Genomic DNA, 13,487 nt, shown 5'->3' with positions numbered 1-13,487 from the left:
TGTAGATAGATCCCAAACTTGAAATGGAATGTTTGCACTTTCAGTGTATATTTTGTTGTATGTATTGTACTTATGCCAACAATGTTAATAAAAGGATCAAATGCATTCAGTGGCACTCATAATTGGGTGTGCTTTGCCTTCGGCAAGGGCACAACCTTTGTTCTCTCACATATATATTCTTATTCTTATTTTTATTTATTTTTGCCCCCCTAAATCTTTGTCAATATTTGGCCTACATAGACAACCTAGGTGTCAAAAGTTTCGTCTTGGTAGCGATTGAGTTGCTTTTATTTTTATTTACGTTCCGTTGCATGGTTTAGGCTCAAGTTAAGTTTTTGTGGCGAAAAGTGAAGCTAACGGTGGCTAATTTGCTAGCCACAGTCACTGACGTTACTAACGTCACTACGTCACTAATGTCACGAAAACACGCGTGCAGAACATTCGTTTCGCATCTGTTAACTTGGGGGATAGCTAGGCTAACTATAGCTTTACTGCAAGGCAGCTGCAGAAACGCCACAAGCAAAGAGGCCAGGGTGATAACTATTTACTCATTTTACTTTGTGATGTGAAACACTATTGTGAAATGTAATGTACAATATTAGCTGATATTATTAAGGAAGTAGGCCCACATCTACTTTCGGAAACGGTAACGTCACTGTGTCCAATCCCGACCACTGTAAACTACTATTGTCCAAACCCGAACGGGGTTTGGACACTCAGTTTCCGGTCTTTTTGCCAGCATTTTCTTTTGCTATCGCCAGCAAAGTGTAAGTAGTATTATTTTAGGCATACCAAACAATCTACGTGTAAAATTTCATGAACATATATGGACGTTTACATGTCTAAATAATATAGGAAAGTTACTTTGGCCGAAAGACCACTCGGCGACACTCGGGCGACGCTTGGGCGACAATCTTTACAAGTGTGTCTGTATTGTCATCGTACTGCTACTATGGGTTAGCATATGAGTGTATTTCAATGCTAGCTTAACACTACTTTGTCTTGCCAATGAAAATACACGATCATGTGTGACGTGATCTGTAGTCGAGGGGAGGAAGGGATGGGGGCTAGCAAACTTTGAGAAGAGTTCAACAAAACATCCAGCAGGTGGTGGTATACAGTCAAATTGAGATTTTATCGCATAGTTTGGAGATGTTGAAGCGTGATATCTTATTGTGGAGGACATAACTATGTCCCCGGATATGTTGACAGCATTGATGGTCAGTTTGGTGACCCTGGATCAAGTTAATATCCCCAGAAAAACAGCAGCGGCCAGTGTTTAGAAGTGCGGTCGGGTTTGGACAAGGGTAGCGCACGGCTAATGTACCGGCGCCAGCGTCTTTTGACCGGCTCTAGTAAAGGCTAATCTAACTCTAAATTTAAACAATATTTAGCTCGAAAGGTAAGAAGTTAAAGCTTAACGTGAAATCAGTAAATCAGCTGAAAACGTGATACGATTATTTTTATCAATATTTGAAGTGGCATTTTATCAGAATGTTAGCTAAAAACCGGTCGGGATTGGACACAGTGACGCTAGTCTACTATTTCACTGAAGCATTAGCATGACATTAGCCTCTGTTGCCCGGGCAACACATACTTACTCAAAAGTCTTTCAATAGGGGAAAGTATCTGACTACTAACCTGAACTTCATTGCCACAGCCTAAACTTTGTCAATCTGTTCATGAAAATAATTAATTTCAGCCTAAACCGTACAACGGAGCGTTAAATCCAATTCAACCAACGCAATCGCTACCAAGACGAACACAGCAGTAGTCTAGTACTGTACTGTAGTAGTACAATTTACCGGGGCAGCTTCTCCACACAGGGCTATATCGCATTTTGCGTTGTTACTGACAATGATCGCTACCAGTGAGCTTTTTATGAATGAGCGATTTTCCACTAAATAAATGTCAAGCTTATTGACGTTTTTGGGGGCATATTTTCTGTTAGCAGATGGTTCTGTTTGAATCGCGATTCCATCTTCTACTGCCGGTAACGTCGTAGAATAATCTTCAAAGGGGGTTCTTTATTAATGAATGAATGCAATATGGGCTAGGCTAAATGACTGAAAATATCACGAGAAGGGAAAACTTAAAAGGACGTTTAAGTCATAGAGATTAGGTCAATTTTTACACCGGTCTGCCAAATTTATTCGTTTTGATTCAACTATGAGGCTGCCTCTTGCAGGGGAAATGAGAAGACATCATATTTCATTCTACACTTCACTCGTATTTTGAGTTGTAAATGAGCAGCAAAAAAAGATGCTTTTAAATCTATGTAATATTTATAAATAATAAGTAGGCCCTATGCATTTTGATATAAATAAATATCTAATAAATCTAATAAATATAAATATACAGAAATATCAGTTGGAAAAATGTCATTAAAAAACGGACCCCTGTGCAACGGACGCAAGCAAAAAATTTGGTTAGTGGAAATTCAGATTGTTACCATAGCCACATGGTGGCTGGTGATCAATTTTTTTTATTTAGAACCCTGATGACAACCGAAAAAATCGGCAGGACCTTCCAGGTTAGCCTATCTATATTTGCCTATAAACCCAGCGCTGCGCTAAGAGCCACTGTGAGTAACAGTGGTATGGTGTCGACACCATATGGCCGCACTGGAACGTTACTTTGATGTAATTATGGATTTATTTCTAACTGGGAAGACGCATAAAGAGATTTCCAAAACTCTGCAGCAGATGGGAATCCATCCATGTATATTTTGTGGTATGTATTGTGCTTATGTTTTTCATGCCAACAATGTTATAAAATGATCAAATGCATTCAGTGGCACTCATCATTTCTCTCATTTTCGGTCAGTGTCCCGTTTTTCGATTTGGTTTTTCGATTTTGGTTTCTCAATTGAATAACAATAAAAACAATAGTTTTTCGTTTATCGTTTTTGGTTTCTCAATTGAATAACGGAAAAACGAATAATTTTTGGTTTTTGGTTTATCAATTGAAAAATGAAAGAACGAATGATACACGGATTAAAATAGTGTGTGGAAATCTTCTTTCTCAATTTTGCATAGATTTTTGTGTTGTGGCCCGGAAGTTGCTCCCACGAGCTTGACAGTCACTCTGGTCCACATATTCAGGATGTCAGCAGAGGGCGCACTGCCATTTGTATGGAAGCAAATCAGTGACATAATGTTTAGAATTTTAAAAGGCATTGAATACTTAGTATTCAAATTTAAACAACACCGAATTCACATATGAATATATATTTAAATGAAGAAAAAAAAAAATCTGACCCAAAAATTCAAGACTCGGAAATTCAGGTTGCTCAAATTCTTATTTCAAAACGAAAATCCATTGGCCGCAAAGTACACGGACCTCATTGGCTGGTCAATTCCCATAATGCAAGGCGGTAAATAGTGTTAAAATCTGCTGATAAATTTGCCGTTTGTTCGAAATACAAATGTAACTTCATGAATTTCGTTTTTTAAATGTGTCTGCTTAGAATGTAATGTTTTGTTGCGTGGTAATTGTCATTATTGTGCTGGTTTACCATTGTAACCGCGAGTTAAAGGGGTGATTGATTGCAAAACCAATTTTACCTTGTCGTAGTTGAAAAATGACAGTCTGGTGTGTAAAATAGACACAGTGAACCTCAATCCATTGAAACCTCTTTCCTATCAAAATTTCACTTTTTGAAACTGCAACTTGCAAACGCTAGCTTTTGAAACAGTGCAAGTTGTGATGTCAGAACTTGCAGCATCAACTTTGTCACGCCCCAAAATTTACATTTACCCGCCCTCTGGTATTCTGGTGCAGGAACATAAACGGAGGTCGCGTAGATCTCCGACACTTTTTTAGCTAGCTACGCGCTGCTTTGTACATCCACAGAAATTACAAATAAGAAAGTTAATCAAGATAGTTTTCAAGATATTGAAAATGGAGCGCCGTAAATGCAGTTTTCCAGGCTGTACCGGGAATCCTGACACTTTTCACCATCTTCCCAAATAACAAGACACTACACAGGCATGGCTGATGTTTATCTATGGGAATATCCTTATTAAGTACGACGCTAAAGTATTAATTTGCTCGGACCATGTCACCGAGGAGAGTTTTGAAAACCTGGGACAATGTAAAGCAGGATTTGCTATAAAGCTGTTGCTGAAAAGAGGTACTGTTCCGACCTTAGGTTCATCACAACCGCAAGCTGTATGATGTTGTCGCTAACAGTTATTAGCAATGCTAACGTATCCTGCCTGTATCTAGCATCGGTAGAATGTGTGATGATTTAGTTTACTGGCAATGGGTCTAACGTTATTTCTTAATTATTTATTAAACAAATAACCCATGTTGTCATGTAAATCTACAATTCAAGATGCATGTTTGTCCATATCTATTTTTCAGCAAGATAGCTAGAGCTAACTGAAGCTGAGTTGAATCACGATAGTTTGTTTGCTAAGCTGTAGCTAGTTCTAACGTTACCCACCTAAGTCGATCCTGTTTGCTTGCACAGGGATCTTCTACGCTAGAGCTACGTTATAGACAAACATCTGCGATGCCCGTCGAGTCAATGTTAGCTAGACTCTAGCTCATCTGCTTTTTATTAACGCTGATTTGCAAGGAATGCAAGAACAGCTAGATAGCGAAAACACCTAAAGTAGGCATGTAAACTAGTTTAGCTTGCTAACGCAAGAGCATAGGTAATGTGTGATGATTTAGTTCATTGGCAATGGGGCTAACGCGTTATTTCATGTTCCTGACTGTGTTTCATTCGATTACATAACCCTTACATGTAAGTCTACAATTCACGATGCATGTTTGTCCAGATCTTTTGCAGGTTATTTTTTATTGAGTTGAATCACAATATAGTTTGGTTGCTAAGCTGTAACGTTCTACCCACCTAAGTCGATCCAGTTTGCTTCGACAACAGAAGTGGAAACAACTAACGTAATCATTTCAAATGGTATCTAGTCAATCTGTTGAAAACAGTGTTGTGTAGAGACAATAGATTTATTTGTATGTTTTTATTTCAAGTCTCCACCTTCGTTGTTTCAGTGAGTGTTGGCCGAGTTGCGTCTTTGCTCCACAGCTTCACTCGTTGTACCAATCAGCGCGCAGCTCATCTATATATTCATGAGCATACCATAAAAGGAGAAAACCTAGCGTTTTTTCCCGGGAAAATTTAAGAGCATGTGTCAGGGGGCATAGAACAGCACCCGGGCCATTTTCAGCCCAACCAATGTTACATACCCTATTCAGAGACCTTAAGGAACAGTGTGAAATACCCAAAAACCCAGTCAATCACCCCTTTAAATGACTGTTACGTTTCATAAGAAGAGCTGGATTATTATAAAGTTAGTGCATAGCATACACAGTTAATTGCTTCTTTCAGCTAAGAATCTGCAGTGTCACTTGACAAGGGCTTCTTCTCGCGAAATGACGCAAGATTAGCGGCCCCTAAACATTTAAATACATTATTAAATCATAGTAAATTGACACTTATTAAGTTTACTTATGAAGTACTTACATTAATTGAAAGTGCACTAAGTCACTACACAGGCTACTTTACAGTATTCAAAAGTTAACCTCCAATACACTATAAGTGTACTTTAAAGTGTACTAAATTACCTAAAAAGTGGGCCAATTCAGTTTACTTAGTACAAAAATAGTATATAAATAAGTACACTGCTAGTATACTTTAAAGTACCATGATAATAGTATACTTTTTATACTAAGTATTCTTACAAAATAAACTTGAAGTATACTTCTTTTTTGTAAGGGACACTTTAAGCTCAATGTACATACTTTGTTTGGCCAATTTGGTCGATTGTGGAAAAAAGTTGAACCGTTACAAACAATACAAATAAATCTATTCTGACGGTGATGGTGCAGCTATGATTGCTAATGTGCTGAGGGCAGAGAGAATAACAGAAATGTACCTACAATCCACACCTCAAACAAATTAACCTAGACGCAGAACTATACATCCAATCCAAAAAATACGGATATTTTCTGAGACCCAAGACTCTGCCGAACCCACAGATATCCTTTATAAGTCTGTGCGGTCAGAAATACAACTCTACCGACAGTTTCAAAAACGTGTTCCTTCTGCTTTCTCTGAGAAATGTGTCACCAGATTTGCAGTGGTCTCTATGGGGCGAGAGTTGGACTTTGTCTCAATCTGGTGGGGCTCTGAACAAATGTGTAAGTCTGTTGGATTCCACAGACAACTGTCTACGACTAGCACAAAATTAACTATCTATTAATCCAAAAACAAAGCATGAAGAGTGAAAATTGTGGCAATGCTGGCAAACTAGAAATATTTTTTTAAACAGATTTCGAAGCTCCCCTCCACTCTAAGTGTTTCAGTCAGCACTCTTGGCTCTCCACATACACACCCATGTAAATCTCAGAAACGGTTTGAAAAACTCATGAAACATAATCAGTGATATTGAAAAAAGTTGAATAGATATCAAAAAGCTGAATTAAAAATAGTTTAGGGTTTTGTCAACATTTCACGTAGTCAAAGTTTAAATGGTGGCTGTAGCTGAAAGATTGAGAAAAATGAAGAAGTTGAACTAGAAAGTGTTCCAAAGCATTTCCTGCAGAAAATGCGTTGGAATGCTGAAAGCTGATTTTTCTTTTTTTTAAATAGCTTAAAAAACTGAAATTAGAAAATACCCGCAAGCTGAAATGAATTTCAAAAATGTGTGAGTCACACAAAAGTGGCAGTGTCGAAGCTGAACTGCATCCTCTAACAATGCTAAGAGCTTAAATACAATGCGGGAGAAGCTGAAAGCTGAACTGTCAAACTGTAGAAGAAGTAGAATATTAGTTTAAGTAACTGAAATTATAGTTGGGATAGTAATGGCAGTAGCAGATGTATCAGTGGCGTAGTAGAATAAAACAGTTCCATTAGCAATAGTAGTTAAAGAGATATTAGCAGCATCTGCGTGCATTCATTGCAGTGTCGCTGAAGACTCATTTCGGTTAATTTACGAAGAGGCCCTTTTTTGTCGAAGATTTTAACTTTTTGCCTTTTTCCTCTTTTTTTTTTTTTTTTGGAGCTGCCTGAAAAAAAATCTGAGACTCGTTAGCCTAGGACAAGCAGTCTGTCTGTGTGCTAGGTATACATAAGGTTCAATGTAATTATTGATGACCGTGAACTGAAATATATACCCTTTTAACGCATTTCTGACTCTTTGACTGTTTTGTTAATTCTATCTGCTATTCCAAGATTCATTTCACTCTGTCTGACATGGTAGTGGTCACCTGGCGCCCAACTTTAACAAGTACTATGTCTGTGCGGTCAGAAATACGACTCTACCGGCAGTTTCAAAAACGTGTTCTCTCTGCTTTCCTGGTGCGTGTCTGTTTGGTTGCCACGGTGAAGCAGCATTCCTACAATAAAGATTCAAAGAACAATACTTGGAATGCTGAAGCAGCAAGGGCGTAGGTTTGGTGTCAGCTTTGGTAGGGACACTGCCCGGCACCCTGCCCGGTTTTATGGAACAGCCTTGTTTTTTTATTCAACATCACATAATTCACAATCAAAAAGTGCTGACATAAGGGCGGATTCCCCCAAGGTCCTTCAATTTCATTGCTAATGCATGGAAATTCTTAACGAAATGCCATGAGTAAGACCTCACCTGAAGCCCTGATGGTCCAGCTGCTGCTTCCTCAGCCTGAACTATATCTGCACTGGATTTCTTAGTTTCCTGAATGAATTTTAAAATAATGCCTTAATTAACAAAATGACCTAATGATAAGTACATAAAATACATTTGTTTGTTCAGAAATTACTTTTTTATATGTAGGTAATTGGTTCAGGTTTTATGGAGCTGTACTAGGCCTACATAATCTGTACTGGACTTCTGAGCAATGAAATAATGTATTAATGAATTATATGATGCATACATTTGGGCATCCCAATTTATAGCACCTTTTTACTACCTACAAGTATAAGTGTGAATGATAACATTCATGGGTAACATTGTCTAAACGTCCCTTAAAAAACAGCAGTTTAATGCAATCTTTACCAAAATGGACAATTCAACTTCTCACCTGAACCCCTGATGCTGATTCATCACCAACCTGCTCTACATCTCTAGCTTCAGGGTGCTGTTTTTCATGCACAGTAATTCATCAATTTAATACAGACACTATCCATGCTTAGTTGACTGCTGACATTGGTCGAGATTACAGGGATAGCCATCTTACTATCCAAGGGATCATATAGGCCTACTTATTATCAGTTAATATCACTTTTGAGTTGCTAGCCTGCTGGTACTAGGCTAAACTAGCACGGTCCCATTATGTGGGTAGGTTAGCTTTATCCTTCTGGCTGCAGCAAGACCAGCTGCTGCTAACACACTGGTCGAAAGATTGCAGACGATAGGGATAGATTTAATACAAGCAAAAGTTACATGCTCTACTACACTAACAGCTTTCAAAACACGTTTCCATTGTAGAATGGGTGGTGATGTAAGGCTTACAGGTTTGCGCTAACTAACAACCTTCTCTTGATAGCTCCTTACTCTCTGGGTGGTGAAAAAAACTTCTGATATCTCTGATGGGTGACATTTTCCTATGTACGAAGCACAAAAGGGTCAAAAATATCAATGCTGAGACCAAACGAAATACTAATATGAGGCTTTTATTTCCTGGTGTAGCGTTATTTAGTAGTTTACCGTGTCAGACTACGCGAGCGTCAACGCCTGGTTTCATTGAAAATGAATTGGAAGCCGACACCGCGCGCCGCCCGCTCCGCTGCAGTGTGAACGCACTGTTACGCTGCGTTCACACTGCAGCGTTTTTTAACGCTCTGCATCGCTCGCCTTCCCACAGTACACCACGCTTGGGGGCGTGTTAGAAAAGTTAATACAGAGTTGTAGTTCTCTAAGGTCACTGTTGTAGTCATGGCCAAGCGTGCAGATTTGGGTTCATGTACTCACAATATCGATCAAAATACCACTTTTACACAACATTTATGTAAGTGCAAGATTTTACTAGTGCAAGATTACAGTAGAATACATGTTACGCCACCGGTCACTCAACCAGTCGTTTGTAGGCTGAGCTAGTGAGCTAGCAGTGGCACAGAACAGTCACGTAATGTGACGAGACTGAATTTAAAAGTAGGCTGTAAAAACACACTAGGAACAATGACGACATCGGCAACCATGCACCATGCATTATTAGTTTAATGTAATCTTTAAATTCAGGCTCATCACATTAGTAACTTTGTTCTGAACAGAACTGGGTGTGCAGACACATACGAAAAGTTTCTCCATCTTGAAATTGTGAAACCTAGAAATGTTTATCATGACCAACGGTTGCTACGTTACAAGAAACAAGAAACCAATCCGATTGGCCAATGCTAGCGTTTTCACGCTCCTCATTTGCATAAAGTTGAGGAAATCCAACTTGCAACGCTCCGCTCCGCTCGCCTTCCCACAATGCCCTACGCGAGCGTCAACGCCTGGTTTCATTGAAAATGAATTGGAAGCCGACGCCGCCCGCTCCGCTGCAGTGTGAACGCACTGTTAGGCTCTGTTCTCGGCATGGTTCTCGGTCATTTATCCCCCTGGCAGTATTTCCTAAGTTTCCCATGAACACTGTGCCGTAATGCTACGTGATAACGTTTTATACGCCCATTGGCTGCACGCAGTTGAAGTGAAACCGGCGCGAGAAACCGTGGAAACGAACGGAGCGTCCACCAGAAAACACAATGAAAAAGTAAAACGAAGCATAGCGGATCATAGGACGTAATAAGAGCTAGCTAGAGTAGTAAAGTAAAGTAAAAAGTTAACTTACTGCGGCGGTGGTTAGGACAAACTTCTGGGGGCGAGAATGGGAACGAGGCAGGGGATGAGGATATTGATAGCACTAGAGAAACGAAGAAAATAAAATGTAATGCCAAATGGCTGACGGGTCGGGAATGGCTTGTGTTTGACAATGAAAATGTTGTCATGTTTTGTAAGGATTGCTGCATGTAGTCTACGCATAAGAAAAATTGTGTTGCTTACTGACACAGTCTAGTGTAATGTAAATACACTGTTCTTAATAAAGAGTATATTAGGTTTAATTAATGCCTGCTTAGGACAAAACGTTACTGTAAATGCATGGGCAGGAGTCAATCTCATGACGCGAATGGACGTTTTAGCCATTTACAATAAATCGTGTCCTTACTGATTTCACATACCCTTGCATCATACTTCTGTGCTTCATTTTACTTCATTTTCTGTGTTTTTCATGCCAACAATGTTAATAAAATGATCAAATGCATTCAGTGAAACTCATAATTGTTCTTATTTTCACCAGAAAGAATTTGGCTAGTGGAAATTCTGATTGGCTGGTAACTTTAGAAAGTTACCAGCCAAATTGGCTGGTGATCAAAACAGTTAATTTAGAACCCTGATCATCTTGTCTCTCAGGCTCGAGGGCGCATTGGTTAACTTGGAAATTTATTTTTCACTTTTCTGGGTGACAAACATAGTATATATGATATACGAATGAGTTTTGCAAATATATTGTGCAAAATATTTTCTTCGAAAATTAACAAAATATTGGTGGGGATAATTGTGTCTTTCCCAAACTTTGCTTGTGACTAGTCCCTATGGACCCTATGCAAACCTACGCCCTTGTGACCAACAACTAGATCAGTGCATTTCCTGCAGAAAATGCGTTGTAATGCTGAAAGCTGAAATTATTTTTTACAAATTGCTGAAATTGTTGTTATTCTGCATACTTATTATTTTGCTATCAATGCTTATCAATGCTGCTTCAGCATTCCAACAATAAAAATTATAAGTATGCAGAATAACAAGTGTTTTTGCTTCCAGCAAACACACTAATAAAAATAATAATTATGCAGAATAACAATAGTGTTTTTGCTTCCAGCAAACACACTAATAAGTAGGCAGAATAACAATAGTGTTTTTGCTTTCAGCAAACACACTAACTATAACTCAAACAGAGCTCTGCCACAGCTCAACTCAAAAATCAACTCTCTAACCACAAAACACACAGAAACAAATGACTCTTAAAGGGGAATGGATGATGGGGAATCTGGAACAGGTGTGATGACGTGATGAATGATTGATGAACGATTGGACACAGGTGTGCACATCCGTGAAGTAGGAGAATGAAAACAGTAGGAGGAGATGGAACACAAAACAACAACACAAAACTGAAAAAAATACATGCAGTACATAAGTACTTGTATTTGTTAAGTACATAACATGTATGTACTTAACAAATACTGATGAACCAGAGACTGGACCTCCCAGACACAGGTGTTTTTATACTACAATCACTTGACACACATCAACTGCTCACTCAAGTGCTCTCCATTTCACTAATTGTGACACTGCTGGCATTAAAGATTCTGTAAAGTGGAATTGAAAATGAGTTTTAAGTTCATCACACCACAGCAGAATTTGTTGTTAACTACCCATCCAAAAAACACGGACAAGTATGTTAAATTAGGCTTTGAAATTGTGAGAAAATCAGTGTATGCTTGAGACTGGGGGGGCGTGTCGCCTGAATGAGCTGAAGCTCCGCCCCCTCAAATGTATTGAATTTAGCAACAACAGCAACATTAGCTAAATCAATTGCAGATATCAGAACAGACCTACCAGCAGTCTCTGACTACACAAAACCTGAGCTGAAAACGGGAGAGAAACTGTTCACTGTCTAACTCCACATTTCAGTGCGACAAAGTTTTCGCACTTTGCACATGCTTTCAGGAAATAATTTTACACGTATATAATGTACTGAGAAGCAAATCATGGAATTTGCTTTACAGCATCTTTAACTAGCTGGACCTCTGTTGAATTAGGTCGGTCACTTTAAAGGGGGTAAATATTCATGCAAACACTTATTTACACTATATATTTTTTATTAGTTGACATTAGTTTGTAAAAATGTGTTTTCACTTTTCACTTTTACACGAAATAAGCTTTTTTGCAAATTCTTGTCAAAAAAGCCAAATTATATGGACCATGATTTCATGGTTAAAAGCAACAAAAGGGGAAAACATCCAAGGGGGGTGAATACTTAGAGAAGTGGAAGGCACACCACTCCACCTGGTGCCTTCCACCACCCCCCCCACCCCCACCCCAAAGGTGGTCTGTATTTAAATTGAATTATTCCTTGAGCCCCTCTGTTGCACTCTGAACACCTCTTCTGTATAGGTGCATCGGGGAATCAAAGGCATTGTGAGAGACGTCCAAGGGCGGGGTATTGCAAACGCCATCATCTCCGTGGATGGGATCAGCCATGACATTCGCACAGGTATGACAAATGTATGTGAACGCACATAGAAATACCAACACAGGTGAAACTTAAATGCTCCTTTTGACAGTGAAACTAATTGGAGTAACAAGAAGAACATGTTTAATGGTAATTCACTTCACTTCTCAACAACAGTAGGAGATAAAGCAAGTATTTAATACTAGGCAACTGCTAGCCTCCCGGTCAAGATGCAAAATCTGTACACCACGGAACATCAGCTGATGTTAGAAAATGAGCGAAGCCTAGTTCAGCGATGGCACTCATCACTGAACCTGTGTTAGCCTGCTTCAAGCCCATTGGGCCACGTCTGATAAGGTGGCAATATAATGCAGCACGGATACATGTACACTCACTCCCGGTTGTTGTAGTATCTGTGCTGCTGCCATTCTCCACCATCCCCATTCCCCCTGTGTTGTCTGAATATTACTATCCATCAGGGAAGATTATTACTCTATTTGCTTCCTGCCTCATATTGTGCCGTATTTCTTCGAATAAACGCTGCAGCGTTTATTAAATAATGTTCATTTTTGGTGCAGCGTTTATTCGAGAGCAGTGTTTATTCGAGGGCGTCGTTTAATTAGTAAGGGAGATTTCGTGAATTGTAGCTGCAGTGCAGCCATGGACAACTTCGTTGCTGACATTGTGACAAATTAATCATGCAGCTAAAAAAGCAGTTTTCATTTACTACTGCTGACCTCCTTGTCTATTCTTGTGTATTCTACATTGTGTAGAAATCTGAAGCAGCATGCCTAAACGTTCATACACGTTAGCTTTCAAACAGAAAGCTGTGCAGAAAGTTATGTACATGTGTAATAAATACTGGGGTTGAATTTAACCAATTAAATACGTTTTCAGATTTTCTTTTTCGGCGTTTATTCGAAAAAATACGGAATGTATGTTGCTCTAGCAAACAACATACATAGGTAGAGGCAGGTAGTGCATCATACATCCACTCCGCCAAAGTCTATGTCTATGGTTATCAATAAATGGCCAAATCAATATGTGAGTGCCTTGACTGAACTAGAGATGGGCATTATGCTCTCTATCCTCTAAGGCTCCATGGATTGGATTAGGGGATCAAATGTGCCTCCAATCCAAGCCAATCCTGGCTAACACCTAAAAAGGTTGCATGACTGAAATGTTTTTGTTATCGGAGCAGAAAATCAAATATTTTCTGCAAGCGGTTATTTTTCTTGAAATCCAGTTCAAGTCAAGCTTTTTTCATAAGA

The 13,487-nt window shown here is 39.1% G+C and overlaps 1 protein-coding gene across 5 annotated transcripts in view; it reads left to right on the top strand.

Annotated features, from left to right (window-relative positions):
* cpxm2 (carboxypeptidase X (M14 family), member 2) overlaps window positions 1-13,487 on the top strand; it is a 177,437-nt gene that overhangs the window by 161,827 nt on the left and 2,123 nt on the right. For 4 of the 5 annotated variants that reach the window (XM_067244759.1, XM_067244761.1, XM_067244758.1 and 1 more), the window contains one exon: window positions 12,159-12,258. In XM_067244759.1, coding sequence (XP_067100860.1) covers window positions 12,159-12,258 — 100 coding nt within the window. Of the gene's footprint in view, window positions 1-12,158; window positions 12,270-13,487 lie in introns of all 5 variants that reach the window. The other variant, XM_067244762.1, reaches the window with a different exon arrangement.

The sequence above is a fragment of the Osmerus mordax genome, chromosome 10 (genome assembly GCF_038355195.1).
Source record: "Osmerus mordax isolate fOsmMor3 chromosome 10, fOsmMor3.pri, whole genome shotgun sequence".
NCBI classification, from domain to species: domain Eukaryota; kingdom Metazoa; phylum Chordata; class Actinopteri; order Osmeriformes; family Osmeridae; genus Osmerus; species Osmerus mordax.
The sequence above is the reverse complement of the archived record's forward strand: the minus strand, read 5'-3'. Positions and strand labels throughout refer to the sequence as shown.